The sequence below is a fragment of the Temnothorax curvispinosus genome, unplaced genomic scaffold, assembly GCF_003070985.1.
Source record: "Temnothorax curvispinosus isolate PA1 unplaced genomic scaffold, ASM307098v1 QBEX01015291.1, whole genome shotgun sequence".
Classification (NCBI taxonomy): Eukaryota; Metazoa; Arthropoda; class Insecta; order Hymenoptera; family Formicidae; genus Temnothorax; species Temnothorax curvispinosus.
This window is the reverse complement of record NW_020225071.1, coordinates 64,103-91,350: the sequence shown is the minus strand read 5'-3', so window position 1 is coordinate 91,350 and position 27,248 is coordinate 64,103. Positions and strand designations below refer to the sequence as shown.

Here is a 27,248-nt window from a genome sequence, read left to right as displayed (position 1 = left end):
GCAAGTAATACGTGATACATTCAACGTCGGTGTCGTCGCCGTCGTCGGTACGAAACGCAGCGAGACGTTGTCGCTCGTGTAATTCCTTTCTCGTGAACGAAAAGAAATCCGGTAACGGAGTGTTGCTAAGTGAACGTACGCCGAATATTCTGTTCCTTCTTGTGTCGACTGAAACGAGTGGGGTGCTGTCGCTGGACGAGAACGCCGACGCCGACGCCGACCGCCGCCGTGCTGGACGTCGAGACGCCGTACGAGCCACCCTCCCGGCTGTGATTTGGCGGGTCTCCTGCAGTGCTCCGTGATCGGTGAGTGAATTTTACGTGAGAAATAAGTGTTTCGAAGCGCGATATATCCGAATCTTGATAGAATCGTTGTCCCGCGTGTCACAGGGAGACGATAACCTCGAAATTCGCGTCTCTTGTCTTCGTTTCGGTTTCTACTTCGAATAAGTGAATCGTGCGGCAAGACGCTTTCAGTGAATAGTTTGAACCTCTCTTTAAGCACGGGAATTAATATTCGGTGAGATTGAAGGGATGGGACGCGCGTTCGATGTTTTCGTGTCGCGATCGAGGGAGCGAGGTTGCTTCGAAATGCGTATGAACGTTGTGAGTGCGAACAATCTCTACTTTGCAGAAAATTAATAACGTTAAATTGTATCGTTTGTAAAAATTTGTTCGTGATTGTTCTCGCAACGCGGTGATCGCGGATAATAAAAGACGACAAACAGTCGCCGTAAAGATTTTTAATTTAAAAATTCTAAAACATTCTCTGTTGCTCGTTCCCCAAATTTTCTATAAACGAGCCTATTGCCTCACATTTCATGATATAATAATAAAGTATTCGATTACAGCAAAGCTGTAAAATTTCACGTGATCATCACATTAAATTAATTATATGAAAGAGAAAGAGAAAGAGAATATATCGAATGTGTAAATCGTTTTCTTAGATGTAGACTTTTGTAAAAAATTATTTCATAAAGTGCTAAATATTTTGAGAACAGCTCAGGTGTCTCATCATAACACACTTGACAAATTTTTTCTTTAATTTTTGGTTTCTCATAGAAATCATTTCGCTACGAAACAGAATTATCAAAGATTGTAAATGTAACGTGTTATCCACCGAGGAAATATTCAGACATAAATATATAGGTTGCAGTCCATTTGATACTACAAATGCTTTGAAGCGTTTTTCTTTTTCTTCTTATTTCTTCTTTGAAAAAAAGGAAAAGAAGAATTCTTCGAAGCATTTGTAGTGTTAAGTGAACCGCAGTCATGGAAATCACAGGACATTATAGGAAATTACTACTAATATGTTATACTCACTTCCAGTGAGAGTATAACATAATTTATTAATTATAGATATCATATATTTATTAAGTATATCATAATTTATTAATTTATTAATTTTTTAATTTATTTGCAGTGAGAAAGGATTCCAGAAGGATGCCAGAGTGAAAGATCTTTCAACGATGAACGAGGAACTTAGAAAAGCGAGAAAAGTGAGAAAGGTTTTCGACGAAGTTAAATATGCAGGTACTGTCAAAGACTGGAATACAATTGTAATGTTATATCCATCAACAAATGTAAAACTGAATACGTAATAAGTTTGTATTAATCTACTTGAATCTCTCGTTCGTTTATTTAAGTAATCTTTCAAATCAGCAGGATCAAGTTGCAAGTAGTATTAATGCAGTCTGATTACATAATTGATCTGCATATGTATCTTGAGCAAAGCAAAAAATTGGTTTTTTATTATTTACATTTATTGCTGGGATAACGTCACTTTATTTTACAACAACATATGCGTATAATAATTGTTTACAGGTAAACGCTTGATTACTATCTTTTGTTACATATAGCAAAACATAGATAAGTAGCAAAACTTTTTTATGTGTTCCTGATATCAATTATATAGCTAAACTATAGAAAGACAAAGTAATTTTCAATAAGTAAATGATAAAATATTAAAATAGTCTTGTACTACTGTGAAATATTTATATCGTTTGCGGTTAATTGCGTTTAATCCTTCAATAAATGACGAGATATTGAAAAAGGTAATGACAGCCAGCGCGCGGTTGTGAGAAATACGCGGGCGGGTCGTAACGAAAGTTATGAAATTTCTGTGTAATCGTCCGACAAATCAGCCGTATGCTTGGAAAGAATTATCATGTTTAAGCTCAATTCGGAAGTGAATGTGATAAAAATTGATGATCTCTCGTATAGTTAGCGCCGCGGCCTCGTAAATTTTGAATGACAGTGCGACGTTACATTACGGAAACAACGATAACTCTCGGCCGCGACCGCTCTCGAGCACAGGGATATCGATAAGCCGACCTTTCTTGTTGGTCTCGAATATTAAGACATATAGAAAAATAGTTATGATAATAATTATATTATGCGTATCTTGCTTATTATGCAATGAAATAAATCTCTTCTTTATAAAAATTCCAGGTGCACAGAGATTTCGGTGATTTTATTATGCAGTGCGGAGCGAAACAGGACGACACCGATGTGGCGAATTCAGAGGTAAATATATTTAATTCGAGCAAAGAAAGCGAATAGACTTTTAGGAAATAATAATTGACAAAGCTGCATAATTTAGTTTAGAAATTATTAAAGTATAGTTTTATAATGTTGCGCACAATTTATCTCTTTCAAATTTTTTTAGGATTTTTAGGATTTGGTAGTTTATTATTACATCTCATCAATATCTTTTCACTGATAGGAAATAGTTCCTGAAAGCAAGCAGATATACATATGAAATATTTCTTTATTTGTGCTGTACAATTTTAAATTTCGAAGATCTCGATTACAATCTCAGATTAGAGTATATACAATAATAAAATAGTGCGTCTCTTTACAATTTGTGATCTTATATACAATTCGTGCTAAATACGTAATTTACATCGGGACGGACCCTCGAAAAGACGTTGAAAGCGTTATCGTTCGCGATTAAATCGCAAGAAAACGATCGAATCGTTCTCTTCTAACAAAAACCCAACGATTTTGTTAGTACGGTAGATGGCATTTTAGCGAAGGCAAAAGGAAGTTACAAGTACATACGTTTGAAATTTCTGCCCGCGGGCGATTGTCGGCATGCGCCTTCGTCAGTGCATGAATATTGAATAGGCAGTCGGAACATTTACATTTATCTCCAAGGATTATGAATACTCCCTTTCCTCGCGCGAAATGAAAACTCGGACGGTATAACATCGCGAAAAAGAAGAAAATCAATTTAGTCTCCGCTATGTATCTTCCTTTCATCGATACTAGATTTCTATCCGTGATATCGCTTCGCTTAATATCTCGCTGACATATATATTGACTTTTTCAGAATTATTTGATACGCGAATTAATTCGATCACGTATGCGGTATTTATCTATCGGCAAGTCTTATCACAATATGTGAAATTTCGCAACATTACATCTAGAATTTTGTGACTTTTTTTCAGGCAAGAATCGTTAAATGTTTCGTTATGTAACGGGATACATGTGAAATAAAGAGTGTTAACACATTTCCGCATTATTTTGACATAAAATACTAAAAGAAAAATTTGTGAAAAAATTTTTTTTGAATTTAATCTGAAAAATATAGATTTGATTGTGCAATGTTAATAATATAAAAAAATTTGTAGCGTTTAAGTAAAATTGGAAATTAAGTATTATTAAATAATAATACTTAAGAACGTATAAAAATTAATTCATAAAATGGAATGTATTATGCAAATTTCATATGTATCCGCTGTGGGCAATGACGATTATAATCATTACGATAAATTTTATTTCGTGATACGACAGCTGTGCATCAGCTATTAATTCACGCTAGTTACAAAATGTTTTTACTTTTACTCTAACATCTTTTCGTATTTTTAAATTACAAAATAAGGTATAACAGCGTTCTTTTAATTTTTACGTTTCTTGGATGCACGTGTTAAGTTAAAACGTTACATCACAATACACGATATCGGTAATTTGTACAGTAATCGCAGGAACGTTTGCATATAGCGCACACGGCTATCGGCCGATGGATGTAAAGTTCTTTCGCTATATATTCATAAGATACGAAATCATATCTGCTTTGCATCGACAAATAAATGATGGAATCGAAATTGAAATTTCGTAGATAAGTTTTCACAATGATAAATTCTTGATTCTTCGATGGTTAATCGTCTTTACACAATTGGGTCTCAGTGCGGCCGATACCTGTTGCGCCATTTTATATATTAATACAATCGATTGCCGCCACGTACGGCGGAATGTCTAATTTAATTACGCGTTTAATTTACAATATTTATATATACAATACATAAATTCAGTAAAATTTACAGGAGCTATAGAAATATTTAACATAAGACACGTGCATTTGTTACGTCAATGCGTTACGTGAGAAATTGTTGCAACTTTTGCTGACTAAATAATTAAAGTGATCAACGATTTCTCTCACGCATCATTCATACCTGAAGTCTCGCAATTATGACATAAACGCACAGTGACTCGCTCGATATGTTGACATTGACTGTGTTCAAAGTACAACTAGATTGTGCATAATCAGGCTTTGCTGCGACATAAGGCACTCGCAATACATGCACACGCGTGGAATGAATTGCTAGCGGTAACTAATAATTATTAGCACGGATCAATGAATCGCGGCCAAGATCGGCAATATTGCAGTGCAACGCTTTACATCGATCTTTAAAATATCTCGTCGAGGAATAATTATAAAACTAGAACGATTAGGTCATAGGCCGACGTCAATATAAGGACGCTCGCGTTAAATATACAATCTCTATGATGAAATTCCATATTTCACACTGGTTACAGTTCGCAATAGTTCTTTCTTTTTATGCAGCGTATAGTGAGTTATAATTTTAGAGAGGAAATTACCTTTTGACATTCGTGCACTTGCTTGTGTCGTTTTTATAAAATCACAAACATATTAAATATACGTAAATGAAATAAGGAACAAATGCTCAGAAGATACATATAGTCAAATAAATAGTAACACATAACAGTACGATATTTCCACACAGTTATTGATAGATGTTGAGTCAATCTTAATTAATTATACGCGACACTAATTTTACTCGTTATTATAATTTATTCGCATATAAGATTATACAGTCTGTGATAATGAAGCTGATGTTCTCACATCTTAATATTAAATTCAAAATTAATTATGATTTATGTGTGTGCACGATTTTATTCTTAAAAATCATAAAATCAATAAAGATGAAAAAGTAAAAAATATCGGAAACCGTTGAATATTAAAAATGAAGATTAATCAAAATGAATGTTGGTAGAAGATTAGAGATCCTCTAATCAGAGACTGGCTATAAGGAGACCACTTTTGATTGGTTCGCCATTTCTCTTCAAAAGCAAGAGAAACAAAAAGAGAAAGAGATATAAGAGGGAAAGAGAAAGCGATATGAATGTTTATCGCTTTCTCTTTCTCTTTCTCTCTTATATCCTTCTCTCTCACAGGATTTTGAGGAAATCGCTTGATGGCCAGTCTCTGATTAGGGTCTCTAGTAGAATAGTAGAACTGATTGAATTTTTTTTCTATGTATACTTCAATTAGTATTTTATTTTGAGGAAATAAGGACTCAATTGAATCGCATTTAACGTATCAGTTTATCGACATAGGGAAATACTTGTGTATCACTGGTTTATCTAATAGTTTATGTGCTAATTTTATAAGAGAAGATGGAATGTGTGCGCCGTAGAAGTCTTTGAAATTATTCTGTAATCGAAATCGACGTCGCCAATGAAAACGTGCATAGGATAAAGTCGATAGCCGAAATCACGAAGAACGACAGAGACATTTGCCATAGTGCGTGAATTCTTGCTTGCATGCGCATATGTGTGCGAACTCGGGTTCGAGGGGCAAGGAGGGACCTATGAAGGGAGAGAAAGGACGCGGGAATCGCCAACACATCTCGATATCTCACAATTCGATCTCTCGAGCCGGCCGCTCGTATATTTACATGTATAATTTATATATCCCGTAGTCCGAACGAACATGCGGTGCGTCCGGCCAGGGCGGACCCATGGCCGTCCTTATGATCGTTCTGGGACGTCCGTCGAATCCCGCGCGAGCCGTCCTAGCACGAGAAGGCATTATATAAAAGAAAGTCCGGCTCGAGAGAGAAATTCGCGAGAATCCAGTCGCGCGAATTCCCACGATTGTCAGGCGACGTCGATCTTTTTGAAAATTTTGCGTGTGCTTTTCAGACGACATACGTTCCTCTCGCAAATCAAACACGACAAGCGGAAAGTTTAAGCCGGTTATACGGGACGGATGCGATCATTATTTTGTACTTTTATTTCTTGCACTAGATGCAATGGTATTTGATCTTTATTTATGAATATTACTTGATTTGATGATTATTTGATAAGTGCTTGGTAAATGCTTGGAGTACAATGATTACTAATTACAACCACTAAAAAAATTTTTTTTTAATTTACGTGTTGCTTTTACCAAGTCACTATCTCACCTATTATTTTATTACTAATAATGACAAAAAAGTTTCCTCGTGTTCACTGTCTCATAAAAAGATAGCAATTGCTCCGATCGTTTTAGTGTCTTGTACAAAATTTAGTTGCATTAAAGAGTTAATCTAAACTTCAATACGACTACGATATTTATATAAAGTAGAAGTAACGAAACCGAAATAAAAATAGATGTTCGATCTTACAGATATTATACGATGTCTCATGTTCGCGCGGTTCAAAGTGACGTTGAGATCAGTAAATAGCACAAATATGGAAGAGATTTGATATTTTCGCAATTATTTCGCACGAGATAGATTAACACGCGCGGTGGATCTCGCATCTGCCTCATCATAACGAAAGGCAACGTTGTTAGAGATTTTTCGCGATAAATAGCAACGCGACCGAGTTAATTTACCTGGACGCGGATTACGAGAGATGCGAATAGCAGCCTTTCGGATTGTGACTCCAAATTATCCGTAAACACGCGATCTTGTTAGAAGTTCCGACGCGTGACGCAGATGCAGACGGCGCGCGAATGGAAATGAGGCGGGCTCTAATTAAACGAATTCCATAATACATTCTCGTTCGCGTAACACGACCGTGATAAGGGCTACCCGTTCGAGCACGACGATGTGGCGCGGTCATGGGATATTTTTTCGGCGGTATAATACAGCATCGAGAGTCGTACCGGGTTCTCCCTGCCGCCATTGTGTAGCCGCGAGGGCACAATTAATTATAGCGTATCCACAGAAGGAGCGCATTGTTGCGTCTGTGTTGCTTGAACGTATGTATGCGTTGCGCGTTGCGTACGCCTCCCGGTTATGTATCTCGATAATCTCGTGCGTTTTGATCATTTTGCTAGCCGCAAAAAGTTGTTTTCGAGGTTGCTATCTGACACATTTCTTTAATTCATTAGAGATAATGAGGTATAAGTTACAGATATTGGAATATGCATGCGAAATTTTTTCTCTCCGAATCATACAGAATATCGAAATATTTTTAGAAAAGCGTGCCACTCGCATGCTTAGGCAATTATATAAAAGCGAAGAGGTGATCGCTTTTTTAACTTAAGTAAATTCCATATTGTGCCAATTGGAAACTTCCTGATAGCGAGCTTTATTTCTCTTTATGAAGACCGCAACACAATTTTCAACAACGTAATGGGCGTATCTTCACTCGCATTTTCCTCAGTTAAGCGCGAGGTAACTAGAAACTTGAAGAATCAAGTGGTTCTAAAGCTGTTTTCATACATATATATAGCGAGACGCGTTTAGATGAGCGCGGGCATTCTCGTGTGTTTCAAAGAGTGTTCGGTTGAACGTAGACGTGTGAGTGTGTAAGTACAGGTGAGCTAAAGGTGAACGACGTGAAACGCGCGCGGGAGAATCTCGAGGCGAAGCAAGAGAACGCGTTCTTCTCGGGTTTGTGTTTCGACGGGGGGGGGGGAGGGGAACAATCGGCTTCGCCTGAGAAGCTAATTAAGAGAACACGACGGCGACGATTAAACGATTCTCCGCCGAATCGAGCGAGACGAATTAATTCCGCCGTCGATCGGGAATCGAGGATAAACGATTGAAACTGATACGCCGCCAAGACCGAAACCTATCTAGTGCTCGAGCGATAATCCGTCGCGTGACACGCGAATGCGACTCGACGCGATTCTTCGAACGAAGTACGTATACGATTATATCCAGCGTTACCAGAAATATTTCCCACAATTGGCGTAAAATGTTGCCGTATTACACGACAAGGTCATGAAGACAATTTTATTGTGAGCATCAAACATCGTTTGCTGTAATGCGTTTCTTCCGTCTCCCGCTGAAAGAGAAGCAATTTTGTTACCCTGAATACGCTTTGGCACAAAATTCGACGAATCAAACAACGAAGTCAACGAAGTCGCTATATAGACTTAACAAGCGGTCTTTTAGTCATTAACAAAACTCCTGCGATCTGTCGCTGCATTGTGCGTTGTTTAGTCTATTTTATATAGAATGAAAGACAGAAAATAACGTAATAAAATGCTCGCCAAGATGTTTCGTGCGAATATCGTATACGTACTTCGTTGAGCATCATGATCCGCCGACGTTCGCGGCACGGAATTCTGCAATTTTCCATAATCGAGGCACGCACGTGAAAACGAGGCCTCATTTGCGCGCGGCAAGCACGGAAGGATGCTGGTTGGGAATATCGCGGCAGCGAATGCTTAGAGAACACGGACGGATGTAGCCGAGGGCGCTGACTGGCAGCCCCGAACGTCAAATTACGGGGCACCTGCTCTTCAAAACGACTTCATTTCATTCGTATCGTGTAGGCATTTCGAATCTGCTGTGCGGTTTCTCCTCTCGGTAATATTTACAATCATAATGCCCCATTAGATTCCGAATTAACCCTCTAATGCGTTAGAATCTCGTAAAACGCGCTCAAATCTTCGTGTAACAGCTAAGATTGAGATAAGCTAAATGTACAAGATACGTCACTTCTCTACTGGTTAATTGTTAATCGGAAACTTTTTCGTCAATTTAAAGTTGATTTTTCTGTAATGAAAATGTCGAGATTGTTTACCGCAATTTTCCAATTTCTACCTTCATTTTCAATTCATTACAATTTGTGTGGTTTTTATTTCTTATACAGACTATCAAATTTAATGCAGGGTTACTTTTGCTATATGCAATCTTATTCCATCAATGCAGCTACGGTAATTTGAACAGATTCGACGTTATATACGTTGCCGTTGACCGCTCACGTAATGTAGGTCTGAAAATTTTGCTCCCCCTCCCTCTTTGATTGACGTGAAGGGTGGCAGAAATAATGGGGGTCGATTCTTTCGCCTAGTACTGGTTGACTTTCGCAGGAATGTCGGAGCGGCATCAATTTATATCTCAGCGTGTTATTACTGATTGGAAACCGCAACGTGCGATTCTTCGTGCGCGGTATCATTACGTTTTTGCTTTACGTTTACCGAATGAAAATCGAGCGTCACGCCTGAGTTGGCACCATAGTTACTCGAAATATATCCCCGTGCCACAATGCATCTTAAGTAAACGCGAACATAAATTTATCAATATTCTAACGAGCGCGATCGCGTGTTGAGTCCGCGACTAGCAATTTGAAGATTTTTGTTCGAGATCGCAGGGTTTTGTCGATTTCGCGAGAATAGCGCTTAATCGTGTATTAATTCCTGGCGCAGCCACGATTTTCTCTGGTCACTTACCTGCCAACCGGTTTATCTTCCGCTTGTCTTTTGTCTAAAAAAAAAAAGTATCGGGACATTGAATACCTAGTATTTTATTAGCGCGTAAAAGCAAAGGGGGAACGCGCCGCGATGCCGATCGATTCGCGTCGCTTGATCCGTCGATTCGCGTGTCTCGAAAGTCGATTGTCTTAACAGGACCACAAAGTGTGGCGACAAAGGAGCAAGTGGAGCGTTGCCGGGCAAGAAATCGATTTTATCCGGAACCGGTCTCCGATACACACACACATCCGCCGGTTTAAACAACACTTTTACCAAACGTGATCTTTTCAATTCCTTCTGTACGAGCAAAACTTAAAAGTCCTCTTGTACGGGCAAAACTTAACTGAGCACCGTGAAACACTGTCTTGAAGAAACTTTCGAGTCACGACGAACAGTGACGAAAAATTTCACAGTCTTTCGTCTCCTCTGATCTCCACCTTCGTTTATTCCTACTTTTTATTACAAGGACAACTTCCTATCGTCCTCTCGCGTGTAACGAGTTAAATTATAAATACTACGTGAAGACTTTTCGTTCACAAACGAAGTAAACGCACGTCGGTATAATTGCCTATTTCAAACTTTTCGTCACGCGTTTTTGTTCCGAAAAGATCATCCCTTAAATATAATCCGAAGGCACTGTGTTCTCGTTGATTGCCGCCAGTCTATACTGCGGCGTGTCCAGATTCTGCGGATTCAGGTGCAGGTTTATCGTTGTCGTCGTCGTCGTCGTCGTCGTCGCCGCCGTCGCGGACGGTACTGTCGCGGTCGACATTTGCTGATTCGCCGAGTTCGAGCTGAGATCGCTGTAATAGGCGCTGCTGGGTGCACTGCTCAGCGTCGGCCCATCCGGCTCGGCGTCGCTTCCGGTGTACGCCGTGTTCTGGTAGGAGGGATGCTCGCTGTTCCTGCTACCGATCCTCAATTCCTGATGATGATGGTGATGATTGTGATGATGGTGATGGCGATGATGATGCTGATGCTGACTCGGCGGTACCGGCGTCGAACGCCCATTCTCGTACATCTCGTAGTCCGGCTCTTGTATCCTAGAAGCAGCGATAACGAAGCTCTCGATAATAATCACTGGTCGGCTAGTCGATCGGAATGCGCCATTAACATACGCAAGGCGTATCGGCCGTATCGATAATTGCCGATTACGCGGCGACGCGTGTCGGATGCGCACGTTGTTATAACGGGCAATTAGGCTCCCAGAAGGCGTTGCCAGAACAAAGCTAGTATTGAGCTTGTTACCTATCTAGGAAGTCGAGAAACGGTAAATCGTTGCGTATGATTATCGCCTTCCGTAATCATCGATTTTGCGATCGTTCTGAACTTGTTCAATCGAATCAATGAGCAGTGAAACATTTTAACATTCTTTCAACAACAATTTTGCGAATATACTCTCTAAATCTGAATCAGTGACTAGATCTGAATCACTGATTTAGCGGTACTATTCAGCTTTAGAGAGTAACGATCATCAATCCAAATCCTTAATCTTTAGAATATCGAAATATGTATATAATGTCCTTAACGTAGTATCGTAATTTAAGATGACGAACATATTTTTATTGTATTTAATAATTTGTATAAATCTGGAAGTATATTTGACTTACCTTTTACTATGCCGAGTACGAAGTGTATCCGTCTGTAGCGATCTGTCGCTACCTCCGTAATGACGATGTAATCTGGCAGCGTCCAGTTCGTGATATTCGTCGTCCTGGCCGCCGGAAGTCGTACCGTACGTCGAGCTTCCTCTCATTTGTAACTGTAAATCGCTCGCGTAGCTCGCGGCCTGCGAGTCCAGTTCCGCGTATAGAGCCTCATCGGTTTGCATGTGGGTGTAGTGATTCTCGACCGGAAGATTCATCGCTCGTCGGTGCTGAGGAAGGGAGAGCGGCGTCGTGACGACTCCCGGGGTGCCGCCGCCTCGCCGAGAGCCCAACCACGACCAGACGTTGTGCCCTAAAGTCCGATTTCATCCACAACTTGAGACCCATGCTGATTAGTATATTTTCTTTACGTACCTTGGCGGCATGTTAATGATAAAGGGACAATCATTGTGACATGCAGAGTTTTGCAAATATTGGGTGAGCCTGATATGATTTTCTCAGAAGAGATAGTTAAAAAGAACCCCAGGCCAGGTAGCAGAGTGACGACAAATGACGTATTTAATAACGTCTTAATGATGTCTCTAACATCAATAATACGTCATTAAGATGTCTTTAGACGTCATTCTGCTACCTGGGACAATTCTGTTTTTTGTAAATTGTTTTGTTTCATCAATCAAGTTTTTTCAAACACGAATTCAATTTCCTTCTGAAAGATAGTTTCCAGATAGGTGCAACTATTAGATACGCTTGACATTATAGGCTCATTTTCGTTCTTTTTCTTCATGTACCAGCTATATTTTGTTTAGCTTATCGCAAGATATGGGCTTGTTTCGTAACATCGTGAAAGATCCTACAGAACTATCGACTAGTTGAAAACGCCGTCGAGAACAAGTCGCGAGATCCGGTTTTGTAAGCTCGACTTTCTTCGAGCGAACGAAATGAGACGTAGGTACAGTGAGAGACGGTGCTACCGCGTTCGCGATCGCAATACACGTAACGTGACGGGAACATGCGAGTAACGAGCGGCCATTTCTCAGCGATCTCTCTCGACGGCGCGTACGCATATGTATGAGAAGCGTCGAACAGCAGGCGTCCCGTAATAACACTCACCGGGACTAGGCGCTACGTCGTGATAAGGCGGTAATTTGTCTAATTCGAGAGGCGGCCGATCGGGTATGACGGCCACCCCGCCGCCGGTACCAGCCGCCCCCGCGGGCCCACTGGCATCGGGCACGCTCGAATCCTCCACGCCGACGCCGCAGCAGCTCGCTGGAACAAAAAGTGGAAGAGAGGCTCTCACACACACGTTGCTCATTGCTCCGGAAAAATTCGTTGGCGCGTCGACGCGAAAGTCGCTTAGCTCAGGTTTCGCCTATAGCTCGCGTTTCTCAGGGTAGGGCATCTCACGGCCCTTCGTTTCGGTTAGCGGAATCCACGGGACGCGTTTCTCGCGCGAGAAGCACGTGAAGTGCCAGGTGAGGTTGGCCCCCGAATTCCGATACGTTTATGGTCCCACGTGCACGTATACACCCCATGCGCAAATATAAATAACTGCCCCCATATATAGAACGGCGACCGAACCCGAATCACCGCATTATGACATGCGTTCGCGTATAGAGAGAAAAAAACCGGCTGTCTTCTGTATAGCCTTATTGTGAGCCTGTCATCGCGCCGTCATGGGCCTTCATAGAATCGTACCGAGGGTTGTAGCGTATCAGAGGGTGGGGCGGGTGGTTGAACTGGGATAGGGGAGGGAGAGAGAAGAGAGAGTGGGCGAGAGGCGGAGAACGGAAAGAGATCTTGAAATTTATGGATCAGAAACGCCGCCGCAGTAAGTGGGCTTATAAGAATGCCGCGGAGGTAAAAAAAAATGAGATTATGGGAATTTCGTGCCCTTTTCGTGTGCCCCACTCTCTCTGTCACTCTTGCCATGAAGACGATCTCATATCCTACACACTTCTTCTAATTTCTATTGTACTACGAAGGGTTCTCGAAGGGCTCTCATCCGTTCTGAAAAGCGTGTCGATGTCATTCGTCGGGAAATAGAGAAATTGGTTCTCGTATACGCGTTACTCTTTACTCGCATTCATTTCGCAGATGTTTAATGTAATCCGTGGCGAGAGGTGCGCGGGATGTTATTTTAATTACACTTCTCTGAAGAGAAAACGTTCTGATCGCGAGAGCGATCGTATATAATAACGAGCTTCTTAACGAAATGGTTGATGGATGTGTTAGAAATCGTTGGTTACTTGATTCGAGCGCACTTTCGCTCACGTTTTTATGGAAGTCTGATGTGGTAATTGATAACTTTAACCTTGGCACGCTCATAATTCTTTCGGTCTACTTGCTCTATAGCCATATTATTCTATATAGATGATTACTTTAGCTTGTAGCATTTTTAGGCATTAGGTTTTTAAACCTGGTTTTACCGATTAATCAAACCTCTAATTTTCTCCCTATTCATTAACTGTCTAAAGATTTTCGATGGATCTACGAGAAACAAAAATATCAAATTTAGTTTCTTATGTGTAAAAAATGAAAAATTTTAATTTTACTGCTTAACGTACAATTAACCTGCGACTTTTGTTGCTAAATAATGGATTAACGAAATGTTCAGTTAACTGTAAAACGATCATAGTCGTAGATATTTCCTTATTTCCTAGCTTCGTTAAAAAGTCATTAATAGTTTGAACTAAGCATATATATTTTGTACTTCTATTACTGCCTCGATCTGACGCGATTTAAGTCGTAATAATAAAGAGGGAAAATCCGTTATATCTCTACAATTACGCGTGACTCTGCTTAATGCTACCAGATTGCTCGATGTCGTCGATTAACGCCGAAATGAAAAGTGTAAATCGCATTTATTTATTAACAGTACGCTGATATCGAGCGCGATTACGACTTGCGACTTAACATTCCGCTGCTAATCTGCTTATTGCGAGAGCGGATCAGGAACACGACGATTTATCCTCAGGTCATTTCGCAACGGTATTGAACCAGTTCTCGTTACGATTCAACCAGTGTGACAAAATTCCAGCGTGATTGTACCGTATAACGCATTATTTATCTTTCCAAGTTTCTGATCATTTTCTCTCTTCCGTTCCCTATTAATTTTACTCGACTCTTACATACAACGATGTGTTTCATCCTATTTTTCTAAATGCTCGAAATTCCGATAGATACCTCGCTTTTCTGAAGTAAGAATATCTCTACATAATATAAAATAATGTTTCGTTTCTGATCCAAAATTTCTAATCATGAGGTAGCTATATTACTCTTCGTATTATTGTCACAATATAAATTTTATTAGCGGCGATGTAACGTAAAAGTTATAGGATATATAATTTTGCTCAATCTGCGAAAATATATATATCAATCCGTGCATAAAGTAGCTAGAAATCGACGTTTTTGTGCAATTATGACATAGTTTCAATTTTCCGAGTGAGTTCAGATAATCTAATCCGTTCGTTCTTCCAGATCGTCGCGCCGTATCACCTGTGGCATATCAATTATTGGGATAGATGGGTAGAATATTAATTGGGCGATTCGTGAAAGGTGTGACGTTGAAGAATATGTCGTCACGACGGGGGAGAGAGAAGAGAAGGGCAAATGTTACGCTCTTTCGTCACGATCAGATAGCTAAAGGCATAGTAGAACCTTGAGCAGAACTCATTTCCTGCCTTCCACTGTTGTGTCACGTGTGAGATATCGTACGACAAGAATTTAATACAATTTATTACGATAAAATCCGTTCGGAGCATAAGTTAGATTACTTACAGTTATATACATGTTCTTACAGTTTTCTTGTTGTTTAAATACAATGAACGTTACAGATTAAATATGTTAGAGACATTGTATTAAATTAATGTTTTATTTATTACTTCTTAATAAATGATGCAATGTCCCGCAGAATTTGAAAAATTTAAATAATTTTTTAAATCAGTTTTCGAATAAGTTTTAATGTGTTATTGTTTCTGTTTCTCGTTACGTTTTTATCATTTGATATTAAGAATCTCTTGATAATAAAATTAAGATACTAAAATTAAAATTTTGATGAAATAAAGTCTGTTAGAAATTGTGATAATTAGAAGTAATAGGTTATAGAAGTATTATTTTATAGAGTAAAACTATTTATATTCAAATTATTCGTTGTTCAATTAACTGTACGTAACTCATGTGTTATTAACGTAATTGTATAATTCAATGAATTTGTTGTAATCAACTTGATATAAAATTTCAATTTATACGACAAAAGGTTTTGCAGCTGATCGCATCAATATATGTATATAAAAGGTTGTTGAACGCATGTAGCGAGCATCTCGATTTCTTGACGTATTATACATCGACTGATCCAAAATATCGTTCCAGTCGGCGCGATAAGCCGATTAACGGATTCGATTCACCTTTTCTACTCGACTCCTCGATCGTCATTGTATACGGAGGATCGCACGGCAATCTAACGTGTATGGTACGGGCTCTCCCGTTCTTTTTTGCGCGAGAGCAACCTCTTTCAGCCGTCCATTAACGCGCTGCTCGCCCAGTGGCACTTAAAGCAATCCTTATGCATGGAAGAATGTACTATTAACGAACTTTTGCTAATTTATTTTTTGCCCGGCAGGATATTCAATTATCTGTAATCTTATATAAAATGTCGGCATCAAGTTAGGTTTCGCAAGCTCCGGTTGAACGTTCAGTCAGGTCCATTATTGATTTAAATTGCGGATTAATTTTTATAATGCTAAAGTTATATATCTGATAGAGATACTGGCAATATTGAAATATTTCTAATAAAAAATCTTGTAAAGATATAAGACTGCGTTTCGATGCTTTATATGTTAACAGATATTAATTCAAAAAGCACACCATTTTTTTGATAAATCAAATATTAATTGATTCTCATTGTAAAACACATTATAAAAGATGTGCAGATGTTAAGTACCTTATTTAGTGTACAATACTTAAAAAGCGTAGTGTGATTAATTATCGTTTATTAATAGTTAACCCTTCGCAGAACCTGTCTAATTTTGCTGCTTCCGTCGAACATGTGTGGGTCTTTTAGGCCAGTTAAGATTTTCAAGCTGTAATAGTGCCATAAAAAATTGGAAAAAATTCAAGTATACTTTTGAAGGCTTTAAGAATTTATTTATACCGTTATATATGATATATGCTTGATTGTTGTTTAGGTTTTTTTTTATGAGTCCGTAAAGTTTCCGAAAAATTCAAAACTGAAATATCGACCGGGTCTTTAAAGCTCCACTTGTTCTGCGAAGGGTTAATTGAAATTATGAGAAATAAAATATTTGACGTACGTACACTCTACCGGCAGGAATACCTGGACATAATACATATATATATGTATATACATATACATTGTACAATATATGTCATATACATATCAAAATGTCCAGGCATTCCTGCCGGTCAGTGTAAGTACGTCTATTTTATAACGTTTTGGGCAGAAGAAGTAGGTTGGCACGCGGCCTTGGCGTTTTTTTTTACAGCGCGCTTGTTTGTATTCGCGCGACGAGACACGAGACTCGAGCCGGTAGGGGCGCGGGCGCGGGCGCGGGGCGGTAGGTACTTAGCGCCTTAGCGGCGCAAACGCTAAACAACTTAACAACAGTCATTCGCATCGGATCGCAGCACGGAGCAATACACGAATCCGGCGGTCCAGATTAAAAACTCTGATATATCGAATGCTTATATACATGGCTTCGCGATATTGATACGGATACCGAGGTATATCGCATTTGATGATATTGACTTTCGATTACATTCTTTCGGACGATCTCGCTTTTCGCTACCATCAAATTGACTCGTATCCTGTCGCGCGGCTTTAGAATTAATGAAGTTTTCGGAACACGGATAAAGGATCGATACGAGCGCGGATCCTAAAGCGAATAACGCCACGACGTGTTTAATTAGCAGTCTCTATTAACGTCGTACGTTTAACCTCGTACCTATTTAATCATGTTTTGATATTTGGGAATCGTGGTAGATAGACATGTGAATGTTTAATAAATCGATGATTTAATTAGCAGTTAATTAAAATCGCCTCGCAATCAGTAAAGCAATTATTTTCGGTTGGCATGTCCCGCGGATATTTCTCTTTCACCTTGATTCATACATTTATTCCTCTTACGTCGCGCATATTGCAATACGTAAAAGTAATCTCGACATTATATTCGCTGTTCAAGGTGCGAAAAGTACAGGTGTGGGAGCAGCAAGTGTAGCGTCCTCGCGACGCGCGACGGTTCAGACGGTTGCTCCTGGCGAGGTGGCGAGTGAAGTTGGCCGCGCGATTTACGAAATTCTCACCGCCATCTTCAACTCACTTGTCGCGTCTACCTGCGGGGCATCACGGGTTGACGGGCATCGAGTGGATCGTATACAGTTTCGTTCGTAGCTTCTCCGACGTAATTCTTCCGTCGCCGTGTAATTAAGTATACGCGCCGCGTCGCGAGATTAATACCGGGAGTGCCGTGCAAAGTGTCGCGCGATCGTAAACGACGATATTTTTTCGTGCGTGAATGAGTGAATATCGTGAGTGAGTGCGCCGCCGGGACGCGACAACGGAGGAACGAGGAGAGGAGGAGGAGGCCTGGGAGGCATCGGGCGACGGCGGAGCGACCGTGAGGTGAGTAATTATTATCCATTTATTATTTTGGTGGTCTGTGGATTTCGTCACTTTCGAGGTTCAACTCCGGCGCAATTTCGGAGTAACGGAGTTCGATCTCCGTTACTCCGCATATGCGAGAAAAGATATTACGTCGCCAACGTCGCGTCTCTTTTTTATTCGCACGATTGCTTGCACGATTTTCCGCGAATTATGTAGTTATGTGAATGAGTTAATGCGGAAATATGCGGCCGCTTACGGCGGCCGCGATTGTTTCTCGCATTAGCATTTCAAAATGAGATATTTGTTAAAATTACGTTTTTTTTTAATTTAACGCGGGCGCGATAATTATTTATTTGAAGTATTGATTATCTTGTGGACACTGTTTTTAATGTAAAAATATTTCTATGTTACAGATCAACGCAGAATTACAACTCCGCTGTTGCGCATCGGCCGGTGAGTTTTTTTTTTTCTCTGCGGACTTTTTATTACAGGTTATGCGCATTCATGATCAGTGAGACATGCTCGAGACGTGATCGCGACAGGTACTAGAAAATGGGAAACGCGATCACTTTCTATGATTGACTTTAATAATTACTTATCAAACGACGCAGTTGGTTAACCCTCATAATTAAAAACTCGTAAACGTATTGAGACTTACGATTATTTATATAGATACAGTTATTTCACACGATTTATTTATTTATATTCGAATAAAAGCGAAAAGGGATGAAAATTACAAATTCGTGTAAGCTTTATTGCGATAGTTATTTCTTTGAAGACACGTGGAAGAATTGATGTTTGTCAGTTATATGTGATTTAGTCGTTACTTGCAGTTTGAAAGAATGGAGCAATGACTTGCCAACTCGAGTGATTTCAATAACCATGATATATTGATCGTTTAATAATTTCTCGCATATTTCGCGAATTACGCGTCGCGTACAGTTAAACTCGAGAGTGTCATGCAAAGTGCACACGAGCGTAATTAATCATGTTTCACGAGTATTATGTGTGCAACGAAGGAGTCCTGCGAGTAGGAGCAGGTTTGGGAGGCGCCGGTCATCGACGAGGCAATCATGAAGTAAATAATTTATTATATACTTATTCTTTTATTTGTTATACCCGGAATTAAATGTGTGAATACTATACTTTGGCCAATTTTAATCGTTTGTAATTCGGAAACTAATTAATCAGTTAATATTTTCATATCAGAATTTTTAATTACATTTTATCTCCAGAATACGCAATTAAAGTATATAAATTAGTCATGTGACATCTTGTGCATAAATTAATTATTTTAAGGATAACGTTAGAAATTTAACGTTTGATTTTTGAAAAAAAATTTTTGTAAATAAGATATATTTATGGGTGTATATATTAACACTTATATATTTTATCCAAATTAATATTTTTGCAAGGCTTTACTCTTGTCATAAGAGAGTAAGCCATTTACTCTCTTGTGACAAGCTCTCACGGCCCTAAAAAATTACGATAAGATCTCTTTAACGCTAGAATTCCATTTTGTCATTGAGAAATTTCCTTTTCTACATACTATTACGCGATTAACAGACCCGTTGTCTCAAGCGGTACTTAGCAATAAATCATCGCGTCTTAACGTGTAATTGTATCTTGGTTATTCGTGCCGGTTATCCGTTCTAAAACCGGACTAGTGAGCTCGCCCCTGGGGCGAAAACAACGAAATTATGCGTTCTTGCAGGTTGCAAATACAAATTCGCCTCCGCGCGGACCACATTCGACGATTATTTTTATGCGAAAAGAACGAAAACTGATAATATCATTACCAAACAATCTTATTTCAGTTTACTTGTGGTCAATTAAAAAAAATTTTTTTAAAATATCTTTTCGCTTATATTTTTCAAGATGCTTTTACAATTTACAATAATGCAAAAAAATGCAATGTTATAGATAATGAAGAATATCAATAATTTTTTAGACAGTTCGATCTCTTTTTTTAGATATTTTAAAGTTTGATAAGTATATTTTTTGAATATTTCACATATTTTACATCTCACATTCAAGTAAATATCTTTTACCTTCAAATTTAGGCTTTAGTTTAGAATTTAAGCAGGTTAGAGTTTAAATCGCGAAGACCCGATAGTGATTCAAAAGGTTCAATGAAACGAGTGTTGGATAATTAATTCGGGTGACCCCTACATCCCAGGCAGTAGCACAATTCCCCCTCCTGTCTTTCCGCTCGCTCATCGTCTTTTTACGTTCGCCGCCGTTCGCTCGTCGATCGTATCGCGCTGCAGCTGATTTTAAATCAGAAAGTTAATTAGAAGCGTTTCACTGTCTTTTATGTCGCCCGGCCGCGGCCGTCTGTCCGTCGCGTCGCGTCGCGTCATGTCGCGTCGCGTCGCATCGCATCGCATCGCCCGATTATATCCTTTAAGCAGCACGACGGAGAACGTGCAGCAACACGGTCTCGTAGTTTATACCGCCATGAACGGTTTGCATTATGCGAACTAATTAAACTCCAATCGATGCTGGCACTCGATGCTACGACGGTGTTGCTCTCTTTCCTCTTCGCGCCGACGTGCCCGTCGTCGCGCGTCGTCAGCCCACCGCCGTGCACGCGCACGCTCGTGTATTAGGTCTGTATGGGGGTCTCCGCAATGGGGTTTCGCTCTTCGCGTTCGAGTCCTTTCACCGTCTGAAACCGTGACGGTCGTCGTTGGTTACGACGGAGATGGCGACGGCGACATCGTGAGACTGCCTTCGCGAACACGAGGTGTGGAGAGGTATATCCCCTTTATCTCCTGATAAGAGACATGGTATACCTTACGAACGTGTCTCATGTTTTCGAACCGTCACGTTTATTGATTCGACTGATTGTCGCCCTATTTTTTTTTAGGATCGTACAGCATAGAGGCGAGTACATTGTCGACGCCCATTTTAGAGATCGCGCGATGAGAGATCAATACGAGTAAACAGTTTATTCTGCAACATTTTACGTTACAACACTATTTAACGATACTTTCATATGTTTACGTAATCAAAATGAAATTAATTAATACGATATGGTAAATATTACGTTATATCGCAGATTTCAAACGTTGATATAATTTTCCATGTCACATATCTCTTTGAAACGTATCATATTGATGCCATTTTCTCATCAACGTTTCTCTCATTTATATTTTGCCGTATTTTTCTACAACTTGAAGTTTATGACATGACAAAGCGAGGAGCGCTCTCTTTAAGGTATACCTTTTGTGGGGTCTCTTATAAAGCATATTCGAGATAATATTATTGTGAATGTGGATGTCGTATATTAACGAGTAGAAGGGCCTTGTGAGCAGGTAACTCAGTAGGGGAGTCTCGGATAATTGGGAATCATTTTGAATCTGACCTGTCAGCGCCGCCGCGAACCCGCCGCGCCGAATATGGTATGTTAATTCGACATAATTGGGGGGCTAGCTCGCGTCTCGACAGTAAATCCAGACCTCCCTTTATTCTACCGACCTAATCGTAACCCTACGTACCGTAACCTTACCCTGCTTCTTATGAATGATTTTTGTAGACCGGTCCACGTTTGCATAATGAAATTCGTCTCGTAGGTACAAAAACTCACGATATATTATGTTACATTAAAAGTATAAACGAAAAGAGTATAACCGACCATAGTATTTCGTGGCGAAGTTTCGCGAGGATTATGCATACTTTGACAGAACTTTGCTTACCTCTGCCACCGGCACTTTTTATCCTGTAACAGATCAAATAGAAATATCGATGAATTCTGAGAAATATTTGTCATTAGTTATTTTATAAAGATAATAATTGTGATAATAATATAATTGGTTCTTTTAATTAATTACTATAAAGTGACGACAAATAGGAATATTTTGTTGAACATAAGTCAGTAATGATTACTCATATTACATCGGATAATCAACTTATTAAAAAGGAATGCTCTAAATCATTTTTTATAACCATTTTTTTCCTGAAAATTATAAGTGAAGGAACATGCAAGTTGGCAATCAAGTTTAATAAATCATCTTCTATGAGAAGGACGTAGAGGAGGATGAGGAGATTGCGATCACGAAAACCCTCGTTTCCTGGCTACTCAGGAATTCTAATCGAGATCTGACCGCAGTCATGATTCTTTCTAGTAATGGTGTTCGTGTACCATTTCCTTCTTCTTTTTCTGCTCTTTCGACGCTCTGTTAGTTTGTCACTTGCCGGATTCATACCGAATCGATCTAGTTAGCGACTGCTTCATCCTCGTTCTTAGTGTCGATCGACTCGTTCGATTACGTATCGCCGGTAGGTGGTAATTTAAGAGAATCGACCGCGTGCGGCTGTAAGATGAAACCGCGATCGGTTCGCGAATCTGTCGGCGCGATGATCCGTATCGTAGTGCTTCACTGTTCTCCGCGAAGCCTTCGAGAGAAGCGTCTCCGTGAAGATTGCACTGGCTAGCGTGCAATAGGATTTCAATTTGTGCGACCATTAACTCTGATTGATTTTATCCAGTAAATTTAACGAGAAATAGGTAGTTGGTTCCGTGTCGCGCGAAGGTAATTTTCGATTATTTCTTTTCTCTCACTTACATTCACCAAAAAAATATACACTTTTCATTAAAAAGTAATAATACTAACCTTCGACAATGGAGAAGAGTCATCATCACTACCGCTCCGATACCGGCCGATACTAAGGACACTATCACAAGAGTCAGCACCCATCCAAGTTCTCCAGGAGCTTCTGTAAAAAAAATTGAAAGTTATAGGTTTAATATTGCGAAATATTTCTTGTAAAAATTGTATTGAAACAGTACAACAAATATTATTGATTTTTAATCTTGTTAGTATTACAAATATATATTTATATTTATCGTAAAAAGACGAATAGATTTTTCAAATTAATCAGGCAAAAATATGCAATTATATAGAAAAATATTAAAAAACAAAAGTCAGAGATACAAAAGATTTCTATATTTCAACAGTATAATAAGTGTGAAAGATAAGTATATAAATATGTTGTCGCTAAAAATTTGACATTTAAAGAATGCGTCGGGTTTTCGACGTTTTCAGTTTTTGTCCCGCCGCATTATCGTAATTTCTTCAGGTGAGCCCGGGTCTTCGCCAAGGACATATATACAGACAACACGAGCGTCATATAAATCGACTCTTGAGATCTTCGCGCGGGGGCCCCGTAATTGGCTCACAGCCTCATCCGGCGCGTCCTGTTTCCGCGCAGCGGGACACCCGCAGGTTTATTAGGCGTCCTTCGCTATTATTCCTGCCGCACACCTACCGAAAGCACTCTGCGTCCCTTACCTATCCCACTTATCCCCGCTGAAATCGTTTCATCTCGGACGCGCACCGGCAGCGCGATCTCGCGCACCGCACTTAACGAGGCCTGAGATTATCGTCCGTGCGAACGTAATTAAGAGAATCGCACCGCGGGTTTATTGCGAGGAAACAGCGGCCGCGAGCGAACGTATGATGGAGACGATGGAGGTAGGTTCTTCTCGGTGCGGATCGCCCGATTAGTCGAAGAATCGTTCTTCGGACGCAACTGGCGGCGGCCGTGGCGATTCGCGGTCGGCCGCCGCCGCGCCGCGCCGATGATTTCCCGCAGTCTCCGCCTGAAGAGTACTTACACACTTGCCGAACGATTCCCGACCAGTTCTCGGTTGTTTGCATAGCCGTTCTTCGCTGAAACGCGAGCTTCGAGTGAGATAACTGCGCGCCACCGAGCGGTTTCCTTCCCTCGCTCCACGCTCATTAGTCGGATCTTATGGTTCGTCGTGTTATCGTGAAATATCTTAAACTCGTACAGAATTTTTCTGATCAGTCCTTACTCAAGGTCTTAATCGCGACGATTCCCTCCGGCCGACGTGAATTTAAACATTGAAATGGAGATTAGCGACGATCGCTCGCGGAATTACGAACGAGAGAACGGGATAATTAGGTCCCGCTGATCGCAGGATTATCCGCGAAAGAGGACGCCGTAATGCGCGCTTCGACCGCCTCGACCGCTCCGTCCGACGACTTTGTTCACATCTTTTCGCTCGTTGCAGCGACATTAATCGCGTGCAGTTTTCGAATTCCACCACGAGCAGCGTTTCTATCTTGAGACCATCCTAAGTATGCTCATTCGGAGAGGTAGATTCATTACGCTCTTGTCACGCGGCTTTCCGTGCCGTCGGTCTGCCTACGCATATACGTGAGTTTATATGTACTTCAAGTTGTCGACGCTGCAATCGCTCAGGGCTCGGCGCGAGCTTGGAAAAGGGGGCTTCCAAGGGAGAGGAAGTCGTCCGAGAGAGAAGGAGCCGCCCGTGATCGAGAGCTGGTACTCGACTCTGCATACGAATGCGCCGTTAATGCTGCTTCTTCACGATTGTAAGGTAGCTCAGGTAGCGATATAGAGGGATATAGGACCGGCCAACTTTTTGAAGCTAATAATTTCTGGGTAACTCCGTGATTAAGCATGATTAAGAAAGTATTTTTAGGGAAGAGTTTTTTGCTGTGCGCAACTTATAATTCAGAAAAAGGAATAAACATTTCTGTGAAAATGAAAAATGATCTTATCGAGCTATGAATGAGTTTAACAGATTAAGTTATCATTCTACGTATAATTTTGGACAAATATGGACAAATATTCTCAACCAAATGATTTTAATTTAGTTAATATCTATAATAGGATTTTTTATAATTCATAAAACTAACAGATATTTCTGTCCTTGTGTGTAATAGACGAAGGGGAATCGAAAATCGGTAGGGCTAGAATCATAAAGAGAGCGCGTTTAACACGTCGACAATTAAAGGCAACAAGTTACAGTCGGAAAGCCGAAGGGAAAGAGAGGAGAAAAGGTAAAACTCGTCTATCAGTGTCACGTCCCTGACGTGAACATAACAGCGTGCACGCTGCGGCTGATAACGCTTACAAGAGAGTTATCAATCATCTCGCACCGAGATTGACCACCTAGACCAATGCGTGTTAATGTCGGCCAGCATACGCGAGTTTCCTGTTACAGTTATCTCGGTAAATTGTTTTGATCTATGAACAGGCCAAGCTAGTTAGGTAGTCTCTTCAACCTGTATGTCGGAGTTAGTAACCTGTTGCGAACCTTCTCTCATTAGCAACTAAAATTTTAATGACGTAGAAACGATGTTTAACTATATACGCTATATGCATTTTTCGCTGTTGATTTAGGCTGAACGTAATCGTTTAGCAAGATATCTTCTCTCTGCAATGCACTTAGAACTTATCTTAGAAACGGCTGCCTTTAGATATCACTAAGGAACGCTGATGATTATTCGAACCTCGAATATCGAAATCGATATTTTATATCGATGTAACCATAATTTTATTTAAATCAATTACGCTCTTATTCAAGTAATAAATTTGTACAAATGGTTACATTATTATTTTATTAAGATTTGCTCTTCAGACATGATTTCGCCTAATCAAATATGCCTATATTGGTGTATGTAACCACATTTTTTCCCCTATTATAATTGTATAAAAAAAATTTATTTCCTCTCCTTTGAAGAAAGCGCGATCAACCGCCACTGTTTTCGCGATCGGGCCAATCGTTTTAGTTTGACCGCAACATCGACTTCACCTTTCGCCGCTGTCCACGATCGCGGTTTAATGTACAACGGCGGCTTAGTGTACGGTCACTTCATCGCTTTACCGTTTCAAAGGTGATCGGCTGTTAGACATAAATGAAAATAAGAATGAAACGACAGGCTCCTCGCTTGGAGTCGTAACTTCTCGTGTAGACAATGCTATGCGATCATATAATCTCGTTAGATTTTATGCACTCTTGTGACCCGTTGCGAACGGATTAAAGGATGCTCGTATGCCTTGTGCAATTTAAATCGCGTGAAATTTAGGAGGCAAAATAGTGGATGCAATAAATATATTAATATTAAAATTAGGATTATTAAATACATATTTATTATTAGAATAACTCGGGAAAATTTTTATTAATTTACGCTATGCGAATATAATTTGATCATAATGAGAAATCAATATATTAAGTACTCAAAAAATTTGTTCTCCTCTTTTCCATTAAAAATTTTGTTAAGTGATAATATAGTTGAAACTTGAAACATATATTTTTTTTACTGTTGACCAACTTTGAAAATTTCGCATTGCGTAGTGGATAGTGGGACCGAAATGAAAACATATGCATCGATCTTACTCTTATTCCCTGTTTCGCTGACAAATAATAAATTACTTAGAGCGTTTTTGGACAAAAAGGAACGTCATTAAGAAAATCTAAACGTTAATAAAGTTAAGTTTATGTCATTACTAGTGCAAATAGACTTATAACTTTACGCCAAAGCTTCGTATCAAGCTGCATTTTCGAGAATTTTGCTGTATATATGTAGTTCGGCTATCTTTGCATAAAAATAACACAATATTGATAACAATGTGAGCGTGAAATCGTGTTTTGCTCGCTGTGAAGCCGCGAATATTTATTTAAACGGGTTAATAATAAAAATAACCAAATGGATTCGTGTCACAATACTTTTTGGACAACAATGTACGCCAACGGCTTACACACGGAATCGACAAACTTCGTCGATCAGTAAATTCAACGCTGTTCTGCCATTATGGGCCCCTCAACCGGTCCCCGCATACCGTTAAAGCTCCTCGTCGAGATTTCGTCGATAGCCGCCTCCTCGTGGCTCAATATTTCTCTAGATTTCGTCGATAGTTGTACGCCTACATTCTTTATTGATCTCGGTGTGTTCGCGTCGCATATATATATCGTATATGTTTTGCGTGAGTTTTCTTTTTATTGGCTTCGCAGCCGCCTCGTACCGTCGAGATCGTTCCGCGATCCATTTCGACAGGTGGCCCAGAGTCCGCCTCGTATTTCAGGATTCCGGACTCCAATTACAGTCTCCGCGAATAACCGAGCACCCTCTCTCCCTCTTTCTCTCTTTTTCTCTCCCGGGAAGCTCTCGCGACCCAGTCTGGGATCTAATTTCCGATTTGTACGGATTCGTGGGGGGTCGATATCCGAATCGCAGCACGTAAGCATGTGTCCCCCGTGTACACCGTTTTTACACGTTCGCTACCATCGGTAGCGAACGATCACGCTACAGCCGTTGACCGCGTCTGCTTAACGTAATTGCAGCGCAATTTTGTTTTACACGGGATATATCGGTTCGAAATTAGAATAAGGCGTATCATACTTATTAAAAGCAGATCTCGCGCAGTTATGTGGATATTTATGTTCATTTGACTATCGCCGCTTATTAAGCGTGATTTATTCTGATTATCCCGTGGATATTCTGGTTCGTACGTTG

The 27,248-nt window shown here is 40.0% G+C and overlaps 1 protein-coding gene across 1 annotated transcript in view; it reads right to left on the bottom strand.

Annotated features, from left to right (window-relative positions):
- Window positions 1–5,200: 5,200 nt before the first annotated feature.
- Window positions 5,201–27,248, bottom strand: part of LOC112465517 (TSC22 domain family protein 1-like) — a 79,052-nt gene continuing 57,004 nt past the window's right edge. The window contains exons 3-7 of the mRNA XM_025033085.1: window positions 22,572–22,674; window positions 21,654–21,676; window positions 12,441–12,599; window positions 11,334–11,682; window positions 5,201–10,766 (exon numbers count right to left, since the gene is read on the bottom strand). Coding sequence (XP_024888853.1) covers window positions 10,340–10,766; window positions 11,334–11,682; window positions 12,441–12,599; window positions 21,654–21,676; window positions 22,572–22,674 — 1,061 coding nt within the window. The 3' untranslated portion in view covers window positions 5,201–10,339. The remainder of the gene's footprint in view (window positions 10,767–11,333; window positions 11,683–12,440; window positions 12,600–21,653; window positions 21,677–22,571; window positions 22,675–27,248) is intronic.